The sequence below is a fragment of the Schistocerca americana genome, chromosome 10 (genome assembly GCF_021461395.2).
Source record: "Schistocerca americana isolate TAMUIC-IGC-003095 chromosome 10, iqSchAmer2.1, whole genome shotgun sequence".
Classification (NCBI taxonomy): Eukaryota; Metazoa; Arthropoda; class Insecta; order Orthoptera; family Acrididae; genus Schistocerca; species Schistocerca americana.
Genome location: NC_060128.1, coordinates 192744150 through 192767145, shown reverse-complemented (window position 1 = coordinate 192767145; position 22996 = coordinate 192744150). Strand labels below are relative to the sequence as shown.

The window sequence follows — 22996 nt, the reverse complement described above, 5'->3', positions numbered from 1 at the left end:
AGCAGAAAGTTTCAAGTACCTGGGAGCATGATAGAAGCGAGTAGGAGGAATGATAAGAAGATTAGCAAAAGGGGATGCAAAGCACGCCGTCCTGGAGACAAAGAATCCTGTTGTGGAGCAAGTATTGTAGGGGAAGGGTGGGTGCGACAGCCACCCTAAGGCTTGACAATTTTATTTATTTGTTTTAGTTCATCTAGGTACTCCAAAATCACAGGGCGTACAGTCAGATTATCCTCCTATCTGCCTGATTTTGTCACGTTCTTGTTGGATGGAAGGGCAGCACCCAAATAATCAGTAATGAGAAAAATACCCGAGTCTCCATTGTGCCCGATGCGGTGGGGCTTGAAGGCCACGTAGATACAAAGGTCTAAATAAATCGAGAAGACCAGTTTTAACTTTGAAAAAATGTATTAAGAGGCAAAGGGATTCACTTACATTATGAATTACAATGTTGAGAGTGAAAAATTAATTACGTAATATAAGTATTATTTGTTTGTTCAAGAAAAATTCATAATTACTGCCGAGAAAACTGAAAATGATTCAAAAATGTTTAGATGCAGTTTTCGTTCTAATAGCCACTTTTGTACTCACATATAGCCACACTCCGTTTGTGGACCAACTTTGCATATTCTGGGCACTTGACCACCAAACCTCAGTTTCTGAAACCTTTCCTGGAAGTAAGCAGTCCACCCCTTTCCAGCCATTCTGGTCTCCTTATTAAAATTACATGTAAGATTATTACTCTCGGTCAGATCAAATACTGTGCATCATAGATATTTAACAGTTGTACTGAAAGACCTGAGAGACTGTAAATTCCATTTTTTGCTTTGAGGTAAAACTGACTGAACCCTTCCAAATGCCTTGTTGTTATCAGTATTCACTATTTGCCCATGTAAATAATAGTAAAAATGGAATAAAAATAATTCAGCATGGATATCTTGGCCACTGGCTGGCCGTTGTGCCCACATAGACAACATTACACAGAAGTTTTCCTTCGTCGGTGACAGCCTTCGACAAAGCAATGTCGATGTGGTAATTTGTTGCTAAGTAACCACTCTTTCAACACAGTTGCATTAGAAAAACCTAATTTTTTATGACAATTTGTAATAGTTAGATGAAGTGAGAATTTGCCTTCGATCAGAGGATTTCAAAACTATACAAAACTTGACTGTTAGGCAATGTGAAATCCTGGCTCCTTCAGATGACCGAGTGTTAATGAGGCCTTTGGACTAAGACCCTTATTCAGTTTCCCTTATTTTACATATTCTTTCCATACATGTTTGTTGTGTGCAGTTTCCTTCATACACATGTCATGCACTAAGCTGTAGGCATCTGTTCTCAGTTGGGTGTCGCCGTTTCTCTAGTGTCCGAAATTCTCTTTACATGAAACCCACACACGCACTTTGCAAGAGTACAATAAACCAATTTTTCAAACGGTGGAGTAGAATCTCTGGACAGTCATATAGAGACATACAATGATCAGCACAGAGTAGCATAGCAGTCACAGACTAAAATAAATTTGATATTGGAGCTTTCTGAGCAAGAAAAGTACACAGCGCAAGTTCCAATACCAGATTCACAAGTAAACAGCTGAAGAACATCCCAAACAGTTAAATTAATTTACAAAACTTTTTCTAATTCTCTCTCTCTCTCTCTCTCTCTCTCTCTCTCTCTCTCTCTCTATGTTCAATAGATTAGAAGGCTTTGTCAATGTTTCCTGCCCACATGTCACACTTCAGCACACATGGGCAAAAGCTTCTACTGGAATTCTGTTCAAAATCACTGTCACAGTCTGCAGAATCATTTCGACATCCTCAAAATGCGACCACTAATAGCTGATTTGTGTTTGGAAAAGAATTAGGTTTGCTGAGACAAAATATAATTCGGGGCTGTCGGCAGTGGTGACACAGAATAAAGGTGCGCCACAGCAAATTTCAATTTCTGAAAACGTTCTAGCCAACCACGATTAAGAAAAAGATTGGTACAGCAAACTTCAGTCTACATGATTCCATACTCATTCATTTAATAGCACCACTCGTTTATTGTGCAGAAATTGAGTCCCAGAACTCTCTAAACTAACTATATTCTGTATATTGCTGAAAGTTCACTAGATTATGCAGAACAATAATGTCGTGCAATTGTTAGCAGTCAAGATATATTTTTTCTGGTCGGGTTCTCTACCATCACTTTCTTCGTGCAAACTCCCTAAATATTTGTCCCCTCCACTCCCTCCACCCTTCCTTCTCCCCTCTCTCCCTCCCCCCTCTCTCCCTCCCCCCCCTCCCTCCCCCCTCTCCCTCCCCCCTCTCCCTCCCCCCGTCTCCATCCCCCCTCTCTCCCTCCCCCCTCCCCCTCCCCTGCTGCATCCTTCCCTTCCTCTGTCTCCAAGAATAGATTTAAACAAAGAGTTGTGTATCTCGTACAGGTGAGCAAGTTCCTGTGCGGACAGCGCAGCAATGTGATGGCCGACGTCTGCAACGGAGGGGCGCCGCACAACACCCCGGAGCACAGGCACCTGCAAGGTGGCGTGGGGGTGGGAGCGGCCGGAGCTCCCCGCGGGAGTGGCGGCAGCTGCGACTGCTCGGGCGGCTCGGCATCCTCCTCGGGCCGATCCTCGTCCGGCAGCAACAGCGGCCGCAAGACTGTCAGCTTCCGGCTGAGCCTGCCGACGCCCCCTAACTCTCCATCTGCCGCGTTGCAGCACCAGCAGCGGCTCTGCCAGGTAATCCAGATGTCTCGTCACACTGTTCTGCAAGACAGATAGTTTCCGACATGTTGTCGTAAGTGGTGCTCTCGAAAGTGTGACCGTATGAGGTATTGTTTAAAATGGATGATGGAAGCTGTAGCTATGCGGGTATAAGTCTGTATGCGAGATAGTCTTAGCTTAAGGGTAGCGGGAATGTATAGTATTCCTAGCAAATACGGCAAGAATTAGGTGGGCCAGTCGGTAAGAACCGTTGCCAACCGCTGCATCGAGCACCAGCGCCACCTGAAATACAGGTATTTGGAAAAATCAGTGGTGGCTGAGCATAGCCTGCTTAACAAGCATAAGATATTATTTGAAGAAACGAGAGTAATAGCCCACGAATAGAATTACTGGGACACTGTGATCCGGGAAGCAGTCGAAATTAGACTTAGCGATAACAACATTAACAGAGACAATGGTTATGCACTTGGCAACACCTGGAAGAGTGCACTGGATAAAGAAAAATCGCAGAGGAAAACTTCCCACACTTTTCCTCCCGATTCAAGGGATGGCGCTGCCCGCAATGCGGGATAGAAACTACATCTGTGGAGGGCACCACTTCACTATGCACCATATCGCTGTTGCTATGACGTATTCCAGCCAATCAGAAGCCGTCCCTTGCATATAAAAGTGGGAGCCTCGCCAGTTCACGACAGTCAATTTTAGCCCTGACGACGAGCATGGAGGTAGTGGTCAAAAGCTTGCAGTTTTATCCTGAATTGACGCGGCATGTACACTGAGATACATTTACATCTATACTCTGCAAACCACCATGAGGTTCATGGCAGGGGGTATTTCCCATTGTAACAGTTACTCGAGTTCCTTTCCGTTCATGTATGAGGTGCAGGAAGAATGTTTGATTGTCTCTGTGCATGCAGTAATTACTCTAATTTTACCCTCACAATCCCTACATGAAATGTAGGGGGTGCAGTATATTCCAGGAGTCATAGTTTAACACCAGTTCTTGAAACTTTATTAATAAGTGTTCTCGGGATAGTTTACATCTGTCTTGAAGAGTCTTCCAGTTCAGTTCCTTCAGTATCTGTGACACTCTCCCACAGATCAAACAAACCTGTGAGCATTCATGTTGCCCTTCTCTGTATACAGTCCTATTTGGTACGAGTCCCACACATTTGAGCAATATTCTAGAAACGGTTGCACGAGTGATTTGCGGGCAACCTCCTTTGAAGAGTGATTGCTCTTCCCCAGTATTCTGCCAATAAACCGAACTCTACCATCTGCTTTACCAACAACTGAGCCTAAGTGATATTCCATTTCATATCTGTACAGAGCTACACACAGATATTTGTATGAGTTGGCAAATTCCAACAACGTCTCATTGATATGGTAATCACAACATACGAAGTTTTTTTTTCTTTTTGTGAAGTGTGTAATTTTACATTTGTGAACACTTAAAGCAAGTTGGCAGTCTTTGCACCAGTTTGAAACCTTATCAATATCTGACTGAATATGTATGCAGCTTCTTTCACACAGTACATCATCACAGATAACAGCATCATCTGCGAAAAGTCTAAGGTTACTATTAATATTATCTGCAAGGTGATTAATATACAACATGAACAGCAAGGGTCCCATCTGGGATATAGTGTCATTGACAGAGATAGAAGTTACTTCCGGTGTGCCCAGGAAAATGGGTTGGGGCTGTTGCTGTTCGTGGTGTTTTTTAATAAACTGACAATATTGATAGTAATCTCAGACTGTTTGCAGATGATGTAGATATTTATAAGGATATCAGTCCATGAGGTTCAAGTAAAAATGAATTTCAAAAATACCTTCTCAGTTCACAAGCCGTGTCACTTAGATTCAAACACTCGAGCTCTCGATAGCGGTCTCTGCCATCATCATCGGGAGTTAAAAATCACCAACTGCCGGAACTGGCATTGTTTCCTGCTTGTATAGGTGCAGTAGCATTTTCAGGAACCTTACAGAGTGGGCTAAAGTGACCCATGCGTGGAAGGTAAGTTGGGCAGCTCCTTGCAGCTCTGCATACCAGAGTCCTTTATTAACTTCCTTGTCTTCTTGATGATGGTCTGTGTTGGATTGCGAGAAGTAGTGGTGAAGAAATTAATGCCTACAGATTGGAAAAATATCTGGAATTGTTATTAGCACACAAATTGGGATACTGCAAACATCAAATTGTTAACTTGCAGTCTCAAGTTGAGACCCTCAAGAAAATAAAGACAGGCCAAAACAACATAACGGTTAGTGTGGACATTGTCACATTTTACAAGGGTGCCGGTACAAAACATGCTTGATCTTTTGGACCAACAGTTTCCACCTGAGATTGTCAAGGTGTTCCACCATGCTTTAACAATAACCCAATTACTGTACTGCAACTAATATTATGAGATGATGGATAGCATAGATGTGGGATCTCAATTGTCTCTGAGCTTCAGGGAGCACTTTCAGGAGTAAGACCTGAACTCTGCAGGGCTAGGATACGTTGGCAACACCTTCCTGACATGGCTTCACGGTGAAAATGTACTGCAGCAGTTTGTCGACCACTTGGATGGTATCCAACCTGACATTAAATTTACTGTCAAGATGCAGAGGGATGGGAAGCTTCTGTTCTTGGAGGTTTTATCTGAGCGGAATACATTAGACATACAGAATATATATGCAAGCTTACCGATACTTGAATGCCAAGTTCTCACCACATTGTAAAGAAGGAAGTGGCCCCAGACACTTTAGTACACAGAGCAAAGAGATTTCTGATAACGACCATCTAGAGTCTGAATTTGAGCATTTGAAGCACACATTCATTGCCTGTTTCCGTCAGAAGGACAACTCTCTGGTTCCCATGCCATGCAGGATGGCGTGTTACGTTGCTTACGGCTGTTATCTAAGAATGCGTAAGATCATCGTGCACGTGGGATTGTGCCCACATGGGATTGTGCCCAATTTTTTTGCCTATGCGAGAGTGCTTAGCACTCCATATAGTGTCTGACATGTTGCAAGTTCTGTGATTATTGATCTGAAGATGACCACGGAACTGGCTGAAACTGGTTATCTGTGTAACAAAACTTGGGATCTGGGCAATTTGAAGTAATCATAACAATATTATTTTATTGAAGCATGCCACTGTGAAAGACTCTGAGGACAAAAATGAATTTGCTAAATCATGAAAAGAAGATGAACACTAGGAAGACAGACATAACCAAGATCATATGACTTAAGAGTGCATATCAGTATTTATTTTAATTGGCCCTCTGGAGCAGATACAATACTTCAGTGTGTTTTTCATGCCTGTGTGTTATGTTGCATTTCAATCTTTAATTAACTGAACACCAAAAATCTTAGCTGTCATGTACTGGTGCTTCAAAGATACGTGATGTGCATTTAATGACCGATTTTCAAGTACGTACGTATACATTATGTACTTTGAGTATTGTGATGCATTGTTATTCATATGCCCAGCACTTTTGTATAAAACTTTGAATGATGTTTTCTTTATCTGTTTGAGAGGTATACTGAAATGATGTGTAGATTGAAAGTGATTTTAACTGAAGCTAATTCATTCCGCTCTGTTTTCAGAATGACTTTCTATAAACACTGAATAGCCATTTCTCATACCCTCTTATAGTGAACTTATGTTGTAATTGAGTTTTTGTGCCTTAGTTCCGGTGTAAGTGATATTCAGAATATTGCACATCGCTCCTTCCTCTTCTTACAGGGGAAGCTGGCAGACAATGAATCTAGTCCATGTGAGAAGGCTGTGAGGCCGGCATCTCTGCTGACACATGTGCACAGCCCATCTGTGCCTCTGGCAGCAATCGACATTGCACAAAAGAGGGGTAAGTTTCCAATACAGTTGTGCACGAATTGTTTTGAAGAAGTGGTAGTTAAGGGGATTGATCCACAGGTGATGTAGTCTCCTGTGGTAGTTGGGTCAGACGTCATCTTTCATACAATACACTCCTTACAATAGGACAGATACAATCAATGTTCAGTCGTTTGTTTGCAAAGCTGCCTTAGTGCCATCAGTTGTACTTGTGCTGATTTTATGAATTTTTGGATGAGATTCTTATCAACTGTGGTTTTCAGTTGCACGAGCTGACCATAAATGACACAAGTCCAAATAAACGTGACCACCCAAATGCCTGAAACTCTTTGCCCAGGTCCTAACATCTGTAAGATCCACATTCAACTTTCTGCAGTGTCCTCACAACTAGCCACAATCTCACCCTCCTTAATCTCTGACTAAAGTTAATATCACCGTAATAAAAAATAAATAAATAAATAAAAAAAAACCAAGCGAACAAAAAGTTACAGCAGAAATAGTTTACATCTCTCATAAGAAAAATCTGCAGTTCATGTGAGACAATTGGTTGTGTTCCAAAGCAGTTAGCTTACAAAGTACGAAAACTACAAAACAAAAAGATTAATGGCATAATAATATGTCAGTGTTTTATAAGAGAAGTTACAGTGTGACCAGTAACCTATGACTAGATGAGAGGAAATACAGATTTTGGCCAAAAAAATAAATAGCAGTAAGTAATAATTTATTATTGTAAAAATTATGCCATGAACAATTTTATAATCTGTAAATACTGTATATAAAAACTGCAAAAGTTAGTCGGTGTGTGTGTTCCCAATAAACTACACTCCTGACTAGATGAACTCTTCTTAATCCCCAATTTTGACACCAACATCTACTAAATCACTACTCTGACAACTTGCAGTTACAATCAGATTTTATTACACATTGACTATGTGTCGGACACTATAGTAGCGTGCATCTTTGTTTGACATCCAGTTCAGGTTATAACATTCAACCAAATAAACAAAATGCTATTACAAAAAGATACAGTACATGTTGATATTACTGCAATATATTACATTAGTTGCTGATATTCCTTGGAGCCCTGCACGGCACAGCAATCTCTTTGCTGCACTTGTGACGATATCGAGCACAGCGCTACAGTTAATATCTATGCACAAAGTCCATTAGGAATACTTCAAGCAAATAAACAGACCAACCGTGACAGAACATGCTCCGTAACTAATCTTCATACACAATGAAGACAGCTCTAAATCTCAGAATGACCTTTTTTTTTGTCAACTTTACCGAATTGTACAACTAAAACAATGGAAAATCCAGGATGGAATAATAATAATTTATGAAAGGGATAGATTGCTACTCAACATAGTGAGTTGAGTCACTAATAGTCGCAACAAAAAGACTGTCAAACAAGTAAGCTAAGTAAGATTTCAGCCAAAAGGCCTCCTTCCAAATTATACAACACACATACAAAATGTACAATTATGTACACTTATTTATTTATATTCAATCAATGTTTTTTTTTTCCTTTCCAGAAATTATTACCAATAAAATAGCGGGAAATCTCATGCCCTCTCAAAACAAAATTATTAACACTGTTCAAATCCACTGAAGTTGCCTTAAAGTAAAAGGTGAAACACACCCAGAATATAAACAGACATAGAATGCAGCAAGGGAAATGCACATCAGTCTATGAACCAAAAGTATGTAGCAGTTGAAAAGGGAGGGAAACTGATTGTGAGACGCAGTGAGCAGCCTTTTGAATAGGCAATGTTGCCACAGTATCATTTTCTTCATCATCGTTGTCACCACCACCACTGTCCCCCTCTATGGCCCTTGACCTCCTTACCAATCAGCATCTGTACATCTCTGTTATCTTTCATCATGGTGAAGTCAGCTAACATACAGTGCAACTCACTCTCTCTCACTCTCTCTCTCTCTCTCTCTCTCTCTCTCTCTCTCTCCCTCTCCCTCCCTACCCCCTACCCCCTCCCTCCCTCCCACACTCCCCCTCTCCCTCCCTCCCACACTCCCCCTCTCCCTCCCTCCCACACTCCCCCTCTCCCTCCCTCCCACACTCCCCCTCTCCCTCCCTCCCACACTCCCTCCCTCTCATGGTTAGCCCTTCTTTCTGGTAGAATGCCAATCTACCTTTCAACATCCTTTTGAACTCCCTGTCATCTGGCATCCTCTCCATTTGTCCTAACCAGTGTTTTACGTGAGGTTTAATAAATTTTACTATATTTTTCCCTTCTATAAATTGTTGAATTTCATGGTTGTATCTTACTTTCCAACACACTGTCTCTGGTATTTTCGTGGAATTTTTCTTTCAAATGCCTTGGTGCTTATACCCTTTTCTGTCGTTGTCCACCGTCCTGACCCATATGTAACAACTGGCCATACAAGGGGATACAATTTTGTTGTTTTTGCAGTTGGAGAATTCTTAAATACCTTCAGATTTGCATAATAGGCCCAATTTTCTGCTTGTATCCTTTATGTAATGCATTGTCTCGTGATATTATCACTGATTAAAAGGATACGTGTATAATAGTGTAGCCTTAGAATTGAACATTGTCATGTATTTTGTCCTGTTTTTGTTTACAGCTAGTTCAGTTTTTACTCCTTCTTCAGTTACTTTATACAATTCTTGCCACAGCTGCGGTATCATATGGTTATGTACATATGACTGGATTTCATCGTAGTACCTCCTTTGTCTTTTTTTTCTCTCTCTCTCTCTCTCTCTCTCTCTCTCTCTCTCTCTCTCTCTCTCTGGACTGTGCAGTGCTAAGTTTAACACGACTGCAGAGGGCTATCACCCTGTTTCATGTAAAGTTAAAGATCTTGGTCACATTATTATTCACATTTACTTTCAGTGTTGTATCCTTTAACACAACTCTTCTACTTAGTGTATCACAGGTGCCCAATTCATTTAGTGCTTCATACAGTGCTGACACGTTAACAGACTTCTGGTGGAGAAAATTAAACTATTTTGTTTATGTTGTATGATGGTCTTGTAAGTTGAAAATTTCTTAACGAGATAACTAAATAGTGTAAAACATAGCTTTGTAATCCATAAATAACTGCTGTGATTTGGCAGAGGTACTGTAGTAGTCCCGTGAAGGTATTAATAGTGGGGATGTAATGCACTGTGGTAGAGGTAATGTGGTTCCTGTTTTAACTTTAGCTTCAGCAAAGGTCTCAGTTATGTGTTGTTGGGGCTCTGCGAAATAAACTTTTAAGTGATGTTGAGATTTACACATCTTATAAAGTGTGCCATTGCCGGGGGCTCTAAATTTCTGTTCTGCAGGAAGACAATTGGACATTGGTAGAAATTAATTAAATCTTTGCATCTACCTGACACAGAATTCTTCATTGCAGGAAACATCTGGTTGGATTACGTTTTCTTCTGGTACTAAGATGTTAATAAACAGCCTAGTGTGAGAAAAATTGTTTGTTTGCTCTCTACCATGACACTGAGGCACGAATAAAATACGTTAGCCCGAGGCTTGTCATTTTTTCTTAAGCAAACTTAAGAGATACTTCTGCAAATGTCTCTGGAAAATAAGGATGGAAGCTGAAGTAACGAATTAAAATTTATGCCAAAGCTGGGACTTGAATCTGGGTGTCCTGCTTACTAGGCAGATATGCTATCCACTACACAATCCTGACATTTTGGCTGACATAGCTGCACGGGTCACCCTAGCCCAGTGACCTCCCCGACACAAACTTCAGTTCACACCTCAGCCCATCTCGGTTTTCCCCATCTTAAATTGTCAGTGTTGCCGAGGCTCTCTGATTTTTTAATATCTCCCCAACTTGGTATGTGATGGGGAAATTCTGCCTCTACCTCAGACTCGGGTGATCTACTGATCTGACGGAATTAAATTTTCTCGGTGACAAATAGAGTTTCAACTTTATCGGAGAGCCTCGGCAATACTGACAATTTAAGGAGGGGAGAATTGAGATGGGCTGAGGTGTGAATTGAAGTTTGTGTTCGGGAGGGCATCGGACTGGGGTAATCGTTGCTGCTGTGTTAGTCACAGTGTCAGGGTAGTGTAGTGAATAGCGTATCTGTCGAGTAAGCAGATGACCCGGGTTCAAGTCCCAGCCTTGACATAAATTTTAATTCAGTACTTCATCTTCTATCCTCACTGGAGATATAGTTGAGATTCAGTATGTATCCAGGAAAATGTAATTGGAAAAACATTATTACGGCATCTGAAGGCTGCTATACTTAAGTCTTTGAATGATAAACAGTAAATGAAAATCATTAATGATACCAAACAGCCATCTGGTGATGTTACAGACTGATAGGCTGGTGGAAAAGAATTGGACCAAACTGTTCCCTACTGCACTCAGCTTGAGGAATCTCATTACGTGAAAAATGGAAGTATGTTAAAATATGTCAGAAGCAGTGTATCTAGTTACTAACAGACTACAGTGAAAAGCTAACAGTAATTACCGTCTCATTGCAGAGCTGGTGACGGCGGTGGGGGACGCGGTGGAACAGGTGGTGAGCCACTTCTCGGCGGCGGAGAACCGGCAGCACTGCTGCGCGCTGGGCGACTCGGTGCGCACGCCGGCGGTGGCGCGCATCGCGCTCGGCAAGCTCTGCCCCGCGCTCTACGCCGCCCTCTGCGACGGCCTGCGGCCCGAGCTGGACACCGCATTCGGCCCGATCCCCAACTCCCTCTGGCAGGTCGTCGAGGCTTCCGCCCAGAAAGGTGAGGCCGACAGGACGCCCGTCACTGGCTGCTTTTATTTTTTAGCGCATTTTGTGTCGCGTGAACACATTGGGTAGAAATTTTTCTTATGACCGTCCGTGTGTTTCTTCTGTGAGAATACGTTACTGCCAGATAAAGAGGACACTCGGTACTGCCAGAACAGATGTCGCACCACTTATGTCTTGCTCGAGGATTGAGGCAAGACTTCGACCGTACAAATGTGACCTGTCAATTGAGTTCAGACATTGCAGCAATACAAATGGGTTGCTTGCTAATTTGTCCATCCTCGGATCAATAACTTGCACCAGAGGGTCTGATTTTAAATGAAGTGTCTTAGTTTTTCCTTTTCCAGGTACACTTAGGCAGCAGGTTGGGGGGGGGGGGGGGGCGGGGCGGGGCGGGGCGAAGGTTCCAATTCCTTTTAATTTGCTTTTTCTTATCTAGAAGGGTATATTTACTCCTGTAAAATATACTATGCAAATTTCAAACAGTGGAAACTGCAGGTAGGAATATCAACAATGTAGAAAAAGAAAGGTTGCTGCTTACCTTATAGAAGACATGTTGAGCTGCAGACAGGCACAATTACAACACTTAAATAGAGCTTTTGGCCACAGCCTTTATCACAGTGCGAGATGGTGGTGGCGGCGGCAGTCGTGTGTGCGTGAGTTGTGCCTGCTTGTGTGTATGAATGGTGTGTGTTTCTCTTTCTCTTATTAAGGCTGTGGCCGAAAACTCTATGTAAAGTCTCTTTTTTAATTGTGCATGTTTGCAACTTAACTTGTCTTCTGCACAGCAAGTAGCAGTCTGTCTTTTCCTACATTGTTGATATCATTGTGGTAATTTTTTAGATATATTCTGTATGCTTCTCAAGTGTCTTATGAATATTCGTTTTCTTTCTGTACTTTTCAATATTTTCGTTATACTACTATGTATTGTGGAATATTGTCATTTGATATATAAAATCAGTCCACTATTGCAGAATGTGTCGTTGTTGCACGGCGAAAACTCTGGTCACATTAGACTTGTAAATTATCATCACAGTTTTAGATGCACATATTTGCTGTAGCATTTAATATCATTGCTTGGAGACCAAACAAGTGAAGCATTTAGACACGTCGTATCTCGTAAAACAAATTTCTATAACCGAGATCTAAGGTGGATCATCAGTGACTGGAACATATCAAGCTAACTTAAACATATGGGCATTTTACTTTACTTTACATTGTGATTTTTAAAACCTAAAAATGATCTGTGAGTGCTGCATATGCAGATGTGGCCATGTGCATAAGGTGCTTTTTGATAGTAAATGTTTTATTTCTGACAGACCTTCATATAATGTGCTACCTTTTATCCACTAATATGACAACTTGGCATAAGGTTGCAACTCACAGTGAACAAGCTTTGTTACAAAAAAAATTAAGACCAGAAGATGACAGTAAAATCTGTCAGAACTGGTTGTTGAAAATAAAGAAGTATTTATTAGATTTTGGCCATAGAAAGTTCTTTACCAACTAAAACAATCACTCCTCATTTCTTGATGTGAGAAAATTCAAACATGACACATTGCTTTATTTGTAATAGTATTTCAACAGTACACTTGCCACATAGAGCAGGCACTGAGTCACAGACAGCCTTAATAAAAAGGTCTGCTAAAATATTAAAGCTTTTGGACAAAGCCATTTTTCTGAAGTAGAAAATAGGCACTCGTTCACACAAGCTCAACTTGCAGAGAACCTAAGTCTTCGGTTGCTGGAACCCCAGTGTACGGAGACTGTTGCCGTATGTATGTTTTGTGCTTGTAGCGAGCAGAGCCAGCAACACATGACAACATCGACAGCTGCTCTGTAGAGCCCACAGCTCTGAATAATACTCTCTGCTTTCTAAAGTCTGCCAGTTTCATCTTTGCATTCTAAAGTCTGCCAGTTTCATCTTTACATAGAATTAACTCACAGCTGTGGTTTTTTTTTTTCCCCTTGACAGGATAAGTCAAATGTATCACCACATTTCAGGAATGAGGTGTGGGTATTGTTAGAACAATAATGAAATATAATACATCACAGTTTGTTATTTACAGCATTATGTTTTACATCTAGATTCATTCCAAATTTTGTATTGACAGTTTATCACAAGGCTTTTAAGACATTCTTTACAATTTTGTATAAGCAAAATTCAGCTAATACTTTCATTATTCATGAAATATGATTCGGAAGCTGTTGAAACGATGAGTTTTTTTCATTAAGAAGGAACCATTAATGAAATACGAAATATTAAAAGCTTTTCATCCTAAATCAATGTAAGTATGAAAAAATACAAATGGTGTAGGTTGTTCACTAACCGATTGCATTACAGTATCCAACTGAGTGACCTCTCGAGGTCATTTTGACCTCCTCTCTCCGAATCCTTCTGCTGTGGCAGTACCCAGCAGTTGCTGAAAGTGAGAGAGGTCCTTTCGTCTGTATTGGCGTCTGATGTGATGCTACTATATCAATATATCTTGCCTCTGTTGGCCACCAGTGATGTTATGTAGTCCCCTTGCTGACCTACCATTCCTCTTTTCTCTCTCTCTCACCTTATGCTCTGTATTGCATTTGAAATGCTGTCTCAACATCGTTATTATCCTAAACTTATAATAGTACAATGTAGGCTTTCATAAGTGGTATGTGCATTTTTGGATAGCCTTGAACCCTGCCCTAATGCCCATAAATCAAAAATTGTTGTCGTTTTCCATTTTATTTACAATATTTCTGAGGCTCTAAGCAGATTCAGAAGGATGTAGGCTGTAGTGCGTACTGGGAGATGAAGCATCTTGCACAGGATAGAGTAGCATGGAGAGCTGCATCAAACCAGTCTCAGGACTGAAGACCACAACAACAATAACAACAACAATAATCTCTGAGGCCACCCCAATCATTTTGAGGTGCTCAAAGTTGTGCGATTACACATGCTCATTGCAGACTCCAGTTCCTGACACCCTTCCATGCTCGTCTGTTTCTCTGAGTCCACATTGGTATTTTGTGAAATACCCATTTGGCATTGTCAGCCATTATGGATTTAATGGCCAATGAGATCTAAATAAATGGAGGGCCAGACCCCTAGCCAAGAATCACTTATCTACATTATGCTGGACTAATATTGTGAAAGATCGGTTGACTCCTATGAAAATGTTGACATCCAGTGTATTTTATTTTGCTCACAAGAGCATAGGTAGTCTTATTTGTAATGGTAAAGGTGATCTAGGTCTCCAAAAGACAGATATCTACCTCATTCTGTGTGAATATGGCACATCTTATGTTGAGCAGAGTATTAGAACAATCGAGAAGAGATGCAAAGAACAATAGCAACACACCCAGCTAAAAACAACTGATCCAATCAGCTGTTGACAAGCACTGCCTCAAATATAAGCACTGAAATGAAGTGCAATGAGACTAGTATCGTGGTGCAAATGCCAAGTTTCTGGAACTGTGCAATTGAGGAGCCTACCAAAATAAAGATGTCAGGAAACCTAATAAAATAGGCAACTTTAGTAGGTGAAAATCAACAGCCATCAAGTAATGTATAAAATGCATGTTAGACCATCAGCTGCTTTTATTTTAGACCCAAACATCGACCGGTCCCAGTCACGGACCATCTCCACAGATAAGGATTAAAATGGTATGAGCCACAATATTACATTTTTCATTACTTAAATAATGTGTATAGTATGCCATGAATATCAGTATACGACACAGGACTTTTAGTTGTGATCTCTCCACTACTGCTCTGTGAACACTTGGTATTAGTATGTTTGCTTCTAAAAGCCTTGTGTTATATATTGATATTCATGACATGCTCTGGACCTTGTTTAAGTAATGACAAATGTAATATTGTGGCTTGAACCATTTTAATCCTTATCTTTGGAGATGGTCCACGTCTGAGACCAGTCCATGTTTGGGTCTAAAATAAAAACAGCTCATGGTCAAACTTGCATTTTATGTAATAAAATAGGATTGAAGGTTTCAATTTAAATAAGACTTGTGATCTGGCACTCAGTGTAATGAAACAAGTAGGGAAACAGTGAGAGAAGCCTGAGAAATTTGAAACTTAGCATGCAGTTGTCTATTTTGGCCACACTTAAATTAAGGTTTCTTGTCTTATTGTGTACTACTTGTTTTATTTCTGAATAGACATTAACATTTGTATATAAGGTAGAATGACACATCGTTTTCTATGTCATAGACAATGCAAGTGTGTTCCTCTCTTTGCAGATCCAATGACAAAGTCTCTAAATGAACTGGTTCTACGCATCAATAGTGAAGATGTTTTCACAGAGGGAATAATGAAGTTCAACGCTTTTGTGTTGGGGCTACTTAAGTAAGTGATATTTATGCTTTGTTACAAGTTGTGGTTTTACTAATTTTTCATAGTTGTGGTTCAGTCATGTAAATTTTTTTAAAGGTTGTCATGATAATCTTTGACTGCAGAATTATTGTCATTTATACAGTATTCATTAGTAGTGGTTTGTGTAATTTATGTAAAAGATGATAGCAATGATAATAGTAAATACTCAACACACTGTCATGTTTATGACACACATACTTATGAGTATGGTGATGAAAGTTTTGGTAGAGTGTAAATAAGTTAGGAGTGAAGGAGACCATTTGCCAAACAGCAAGTTTTCGTTCTTTTTTTATGTGCCATTTGACAACGCTTCCACTGTTAGGTGAGTGGCCTCCGTTACTCATAAATTATTTACGTATATATGTGACAGATATTTGTTGAAGTTTTCACATGTGCTGAAGCCCAGTTTTGCAGTATTCCACTTAAGAATGGCTACACAGCTGAAATTGTAATAGTAAATTACATAAATAAATAATTTTACATTCAAAAGCAATTGTGATGTTTCTTAAAAATTGTGGTTTGTCAGAGTATAAAGAATTATAACACTGACTTTTTTTCCCATATCTTGAACGTTCCATTCAGTATGCCCAAATTGTCACTTGTGATGTCAATGTACACTGAGAGTAGGATGTAAATTCGAAAAATTGAAGTACAAATTGTACAGAGTGCATTTAGCAGTAGCACTCGGTCAACTGATAGATTCGTGTTTTCAAAAATTTGTTCAGAGTACAAAATTGTCAAGATATAGGTTATATTTCTTCTTCTTCTAGAATTGCTAGTCCAGTGACGCAAGTGGGAAAGATTTTTTTAGCATTTGGAGGGTGGGAGAGATACTGGTGGAAGTGAAGTTATGAGGACGGGTCGTGAGTCGTGCCTGGAGAGCTAAGTTGGTAAGAGTATAACTGATGAAAGCCAAGGTTCTGGGTTTGTGTCCCAGTCAGGCACACTGTTTCAGTGGGGTTTCCCAATACAGAGAAATTGTCTCCAACAAATTTCCGTCTGATGTAAGTAAAGCAAAGCTGTCCACAACACAAAGGTTGGGCTGAATGTTATATGCTTTATTGAGCATAGTACTATAGGAAGTAGTCTGTCTTTGCATTCTTCCAATATCTGAACTGACTAATCCAGCCAGTTATGGGTGCTTTTGACAGGCCTTCTAATCCCACATTGGAAGCAGCTTTGTGGCATTGTGCACACTTACTCTCCCACCACATCCATAATCTCATTGTCTGACAAAAAATGGAGTCATACAGGTGCTCCTTCATCAGCCCAAAATGGTGAAAAATAACTCTTGAGTTTGGTCAGGATTGCATATTGGCTGCTCCAGCAGCTCAAAACTGTGACTTTGAATGAGGGCAGGCAATATACTGAAGCAAAATCACACCTGAAAGATTCCCTCTTCTCTTCTGTTTTGATTTTTTGCCATGCAACTGAGAAAGTCTTCTCCTTTCTCTTCAAAATGTGATTTTCTCATCTCCAAGTGTCTCTGTTTGTGCTTGTCTGTTGACACACTACTTTATGGTAGTTTGGAGAATTGTGGATGACTGCAATTGCTGAACTATTGCTAATGTTCAACTCGAGTGCAGTATCTTCCAGTCTGGCATAACGATTGTAACAAATCATTCACTATGCTGTCTCGATGTTCCTGTCTGTTGTCAAAGTGAATGGTGTTCCCTGAATGCTCTTTCTCACAGGCAGGTATGCTTCCACGTTGAAAGTGACTTACTTAATGTGAAAAATAACGATTTGCATGGCAGTTGGGAATCCACGTTAAACTGCCAGTCCACCTATAACCAGCTGTGTAAGTCAGATAGAAAGTCAGCAGTGCCATAAGATATCCAGTAGGACAGCACTGAGTATTCTAATAATCCTTTGGGATTTTTCTTAATATCCATTACTATATGTGTATTAACCAGTTACAACACAACCTGTTGATAGTCATCAAAATTTGAGTTAGTTTATCCTTCAGTTATAAAATTGACTTCACCATGTTATTTCTGATGCAACAGCCAGGCTCATATGACTCAGTTACTATACACATTAAGTTACACATATTCCACATTTGTAGCTCCACAGGTCTCTGTACACCTGACTCAGATGCAGTCCTCATAAAAATTGTGCCACCCATGTGCAACAGTGCCATTAATGCTAGGTGCTCCCCCAGCCTTATGCCTGGTTTCATGCAGCCTGGCACAATTTCTTTCCACTAGACTCTTCATGTCAGAGTAGCTCTTGCACCCTATATCCTCAGTTATTTGTTGGGTATATTCCAGTTCGTTTTTCCATTGTGTTCGCTATGTGATGTTTTGTGATGATGCTTCTTTGCTTTGTAGGCCCTCTTTGCTTTCGTCTATCCTGTTGTATTACTTCCAAGGTGGTTGAATTCCTTCACTACTTCTACTACTACATTTCCCAAATATTGATGTTGTTTATTGTTAACCTCATTTGTGCTCTCCTCATAACTTTCATCTTTCTGTGGTAAATTATAGCTTTTTTTAGAATTTCTGACATCTTACTCCATTTTACGTGTCAAACATTTTTTACAGGTCCAATAACATTGGAATGGCTTTACGTTTTCTAAAGCCAAGCTGGTCATCTAACGAATCCTCAGTTTTCTTTCTCTTTCTTCAGTGTATTTTACTTGCAAGTGATCTTGATGCAAGAGCTGTTAAGCATATTGTGTCATAATTCTCACGTTTATCTACTTGTAATATATTTGGGATTGTGTAGATGATGTCCTTCTGAGCGTTCATGTCCATCTTTGGCATGTCTCCAGTCTCATAGACTCTACTCACCTACGTGGATGATGCGATTGACATTTCCCAAGTTGATTTCAGAAATTCCTAAGGAACATTATCTATCCCTTCTGTATTGTTTATTCACAAGTCTACAAAAGTTTAGTCAATTTCATGACTAATGCTAGATTTCCTGTGTCTTTAAAGTCAATATACACGGTGTTACAAAAAGGTACGGTCAAACTTTCAGGAAACATTCCTCACACACAAATAAAGAAAAGATGTTATGTGGACATGTGTCTGGAAACACTTAATTTCCATGTTAGAGCTCATTTTAGTTTCGTCCACCTACGCTCAATGGAGCACGTTATCATGATTTCATACGGGATACTCTACCTGTGCCTTTACAAGTACGACACAACATGTGGTTCATGCGCGATGGAGCTCCTGCACATTTCAGTTGAAGTGTTCGTACGCTTCTCAACAACAGATTCGGTGACTGATGGATTGGTAGAGGCGGACCAATTCCGTGGCCTCCACGCTCTCCTGACCTCAACCCTCTTGACTTTCATTTATGGGGGCATTTGAAAGCTCTTGTCTACACAACCCTGGTACCAAATGTAGAGATTCTTCGTGTTCGTATTGTGGATGGCTGTGATACAATACGCCATTCTCCAGGGCTGCATCAGCGCATCAGGGATTCCATGCGACGGAGGGTGGATGCATGTATCCTCGCTAACGGAGGACATTTTGAACATTTCCTGTAACAAAGTGTATGAAGTCACGCTTGTACGTTCTGTTGCTGTGTGTTTCCATTCCATGATTAATGTGATTTGAAGAGGAGTAATAAAATGAGCTCTAACATGGAAAGTAAGCGTTTCCGGACACATGTCCACATAACATATTTTCTTTCTTTGTGTGTGAGGAATGTTACCTAAAAGTTTGGCCGTACCTTTTTGTAACACCCTGTATAATGCCACGTTTGTCACATCAGCATAAACTCCTTTCCCTCATAGTGGTCTTCAACCCCCTCTGTACATCTGTCACCTGTCTCCTGAGTTTAATAGTAGAATTCTTTTTGCTGTCTTAGTGTTGACGCCTTTGCTTCTAATTTCACTGTCTTTCTGAAGAACTTTCCCTTTTAGATTTCTTCAGATTTTTCGTGCAGTCGTATCGGTTTAGCTTTCGAGCACTTCTTATTGATCTGATTCCTAACCCAATAAGAATTCTTCATTCATTTTTATTTTTCTTAGACAAATTTGTATATTCTTATTTTATATGCTTTAAACACCTGACACGTTATTAGGAATTCAATTCCATCGGGCAGTATTCTGTGTCGGGATTACTTTCGTGTACGATAGAGCCTTTTACGTACCCTAGACTCTAAACTTCTACTGCCAATTTTCACATGCATACTGCGATTTACTCAAGTAAACTGACGGGTGTACAGCGTACGGTCCCTGGACGCGTGGGTGGGGTACCTGCGGACACGCGAGTCGGTCCTGCGGCGGTACTACCAGGAGGAGTGCGGGCTGCTGCCCCTGGGGAACCTGGGCGGGCCGGCGTGGCGCGGGCTGGCGGACCAGCTGGTGGCGTGCCTGCAGCCGCTGGCACTGCTGCCGTTCCGCCTCGACCTGCTGCACCAGCCGCGACAGCTCGCCGCCCGCCTGTCCCTCTCGCCGCCGGCAGAGACGCCGCGGCCCGCCCGGGGACCGGCGCGGGCGGGCGCCGCGGCTGCCGCCGGGATTCCGGCGGGCGCGCCCGGCTGGAGCCTGCGTGGGCTCGTCAGGTCGATACACTCGTCCCTGTCGCAGCCGTCACCCCGACAGGGCGGCGGGGAGGAGGAGTCCCAGCTGCCGGATGTGGTCGGCTCCTCTCAGGTGAGTGTTTTGTGCTTCTGCGCCCGTGTTTTGTGTGGGGTAGTGAAATGCTCAGTGCACTGGATTGTCATTTGGCAGGAATGGGCTTTGTATCTGTACCTACCCCTCCAGTTTTTGCATTTTTGCAGTTTCTGCAAGTCAGTGTTCCGGGATCCACAGTGACAAGAGTGTGCCGAAAAAACCAAATTTCAGGCATTACCCCTCACCACGAGCAACACGGTGGCTGACGGCCTTCGCTTAACGCAGGGCCGGCCAAACGCTGCACAGTGTGTGGAAGTGATGCACATGTGCGACAGCGACATCTGTTATTAGACATGTGCCCCAAATGAACGGCAGCAGCTCCACTTCCCTGTTTATGTGGTACAAGCAAGAGCGCAGTGTACCCAGTCTCGTTTACGCCTGGTAAACGTAACCTTAACAGATAAGTAGTGAGGAATGGCAGGTACTGTGAAATAGGACAGGAGATCTATGTTCTCAGTCGTTTAAAAATGACTGGGAACTGCAATTCCTTTATTTTTTTTTTTATTTTTTTTTTTTTTAAGCCGTTTGTGAAAACTGTGCTGCCAAACAATACGTGGCCTGCGTAAGTTTTCAATTGAAAGACACTACAATACATACCACATCACATCACAAAGACGAGTGTAGTGTACTCAACAGTGAAGAACGGCAAGCAAAATTAAATGTCCTTAAGAAAATGGATGAGACATATCAACTCGATTATCATTTCTCATGACCAGTGATAAATGTGTTTGGATTTATTCATTTCATAATTAAAAATTATTGTTTACTAACTGTGCATTATTGCCTCATCCTGCTCCATGTTACATTATTATCAGGAAACTTGGTCATTAAACCGATTGTTCCAATGTGTACTTACATTTAGGGTTTTTTTAATGTGTGAAGAGCTACACTCAGCTGAAGTCGATAAAACATAACATTCATCTAATTGTCAGTTATTATGCAGATTTCAGACGAAACTGATGAAAGGTATAGCAATGTCTGTGGTTATCATTCTGTTCAGAGGTCAGTGAGACAGAAATTATGTGGGTGTAACTGAGGGCACCGAGAATTAGTATTGAATTTAAATTTAGTATTGAATTTAAAGACACGGGAGATCTAGCATTAGTCATGAACTTGACTAAACTTTTGGAGACGTGTAAATAAACAATACAGAAGGGATAGATAATGTTCCTTAGGAATTTCTGCAGAATAATGTTATTTGAAATCATGAATAAGGTTCATTGGAAGTCGCTAAGTGCTCTCTTTCTTAAATACTAGATCAAAACCATTACGCATATTTACGTACCGTCAGTCAAGCTGCCTTAATAAAAACCAACTGTTGTTAACTGTATTACTTGTCTTACTGGGTTAAACTGTTAATATGAAAGTAGACGTCTCAATGAGTAGACTGTGACAGTATTTTACATGTTTAATACGCGAAATACCTTCCCATGGTTGGCTTACAAGCCAGTACAGAGTATCCCAGCAAGTGGATAAAGCGACATCTGTGTAGAAACATGCACTACATGTACGCCGACGGCTGCGGCGTGCACGCTGTGACCCGGAAGTTGCACACTTGCAGGAGCACTGCACGCGTGCAGAATTTCTGGCCGGCCCTGGCTTAACGACTGAGAGCGGCATTGTTTGTGTAGAGTTGTCAGTGCTAACAGTAAGCAACACTGCGTGAAATAACTGCAGAAATCATTGTGAGATGTACGAGGAATGTATATGTTTGGACATTGCAGCACAATTTGATATTAACCTTCGAGCAGGCACTGACGACAAATGAAATTGCATTGCTCCATTCCGTTTCTGTTTCACAATGCGAGCCCGTATATATTCCTTCATTATTGCTTAAACTAATGCATTGGTAAATTGTGTTGTCATGTGTAAAAGTAAGCAGCAGTAATATAAAATAAACAAGAAGGTGGGTGAGGAAAAAAAATTACGGTCTGTGCACAAAAATGCTGTGCTGCTGTTCAATGTGGGAGAGTGGGTCATTGCTGCGGTGTAAGACTTCCATGGCAACGATGCGATATAATGAAAGTTTATTTTGTTACTGTTTAATTAACAATGCTTAAGCATATAATGGAGGTTTAGTGTATCGTTTTGTCATTGAACTGGGACTTTGCTCTTATATGTGTACCTTTATTACATAAACACAGCTGTTCTTTATGTTGTTGTTGTTGTTCTGGTGGTGGTGGTGGTGGTGGTGGTGGTGGTCTTGGTCTTGGTCTTGGTATTGGTCTTCAGTCCTGAGACTGGTTTGATGCACCTCTTCATGCACACAGTAAAGCTGCATGCCCTCGGGAAAAATTACGGCTGTAGTTTCCCCTTGCTTTCAGCCGTTTGCAGTACCAGCACAGCAAGACCCATTTTGGTTAATGTTAAAAGACCATATCAGTCGATCATCCAGACTGTTGCCCCTGCAACTACTGAAAAGGCTGCTGCCCCTCTTCAGGAACCACACGTTTGTCTGGCCACTCAACAGATACCCCTCCGTTGTGGTTGCACCTACGGTACGGCTATTTGTATCGCCGAGGCACGCAAGCCTCCCCACCAACGGCAAGGTCTATTTTCATGGGCTGTTCCTTATATGTGTACAAATTACACCACGTGCCTGCTCACGTTATGAAAGACAGCGCACCTGCTCGAGGGTTAACGGGCTACGGCAGCAGACGACCGATGCGACTGCCTTTGCTAATGGCACGATGTCACCTGCAGTGCCTCCC

General features: G+C 41.3%; 1 protein-coding gene across 1 annotated transcript in view; it reads left to right on the top strand.

Moving 5' to 3' along the window:
- The window catches only part of LOC124552382, a 229359-nt gene that overhangs the window by 172514 nt on the left and 33849 nt on the right, over positions 1 to 22996 (top strand). Inside the window, exons 14-18 of the mRNA XM_047126645.1 lie at positions 2426 to 2722; positions 6441 to 6561; positions 11024 to 11272; positions 15517 to 15622; positions 19835 to 20264. Of these exons, the coding sequence (XP_046982601.1) occupies positions 2426 to 2722; positions 6441 to 6561; positions 11024 to 11272; positions 15517 to 15622; positions 19835 to 20264 (1203 nt within the window). The remainder of the gene's footprint in view (positions 1 to 2425; positions 2723 to 6440; positions 6562 to 11023; positions 11273 to 15516; positions 15623 to 19834; positions 20265 to 22996) is intronic.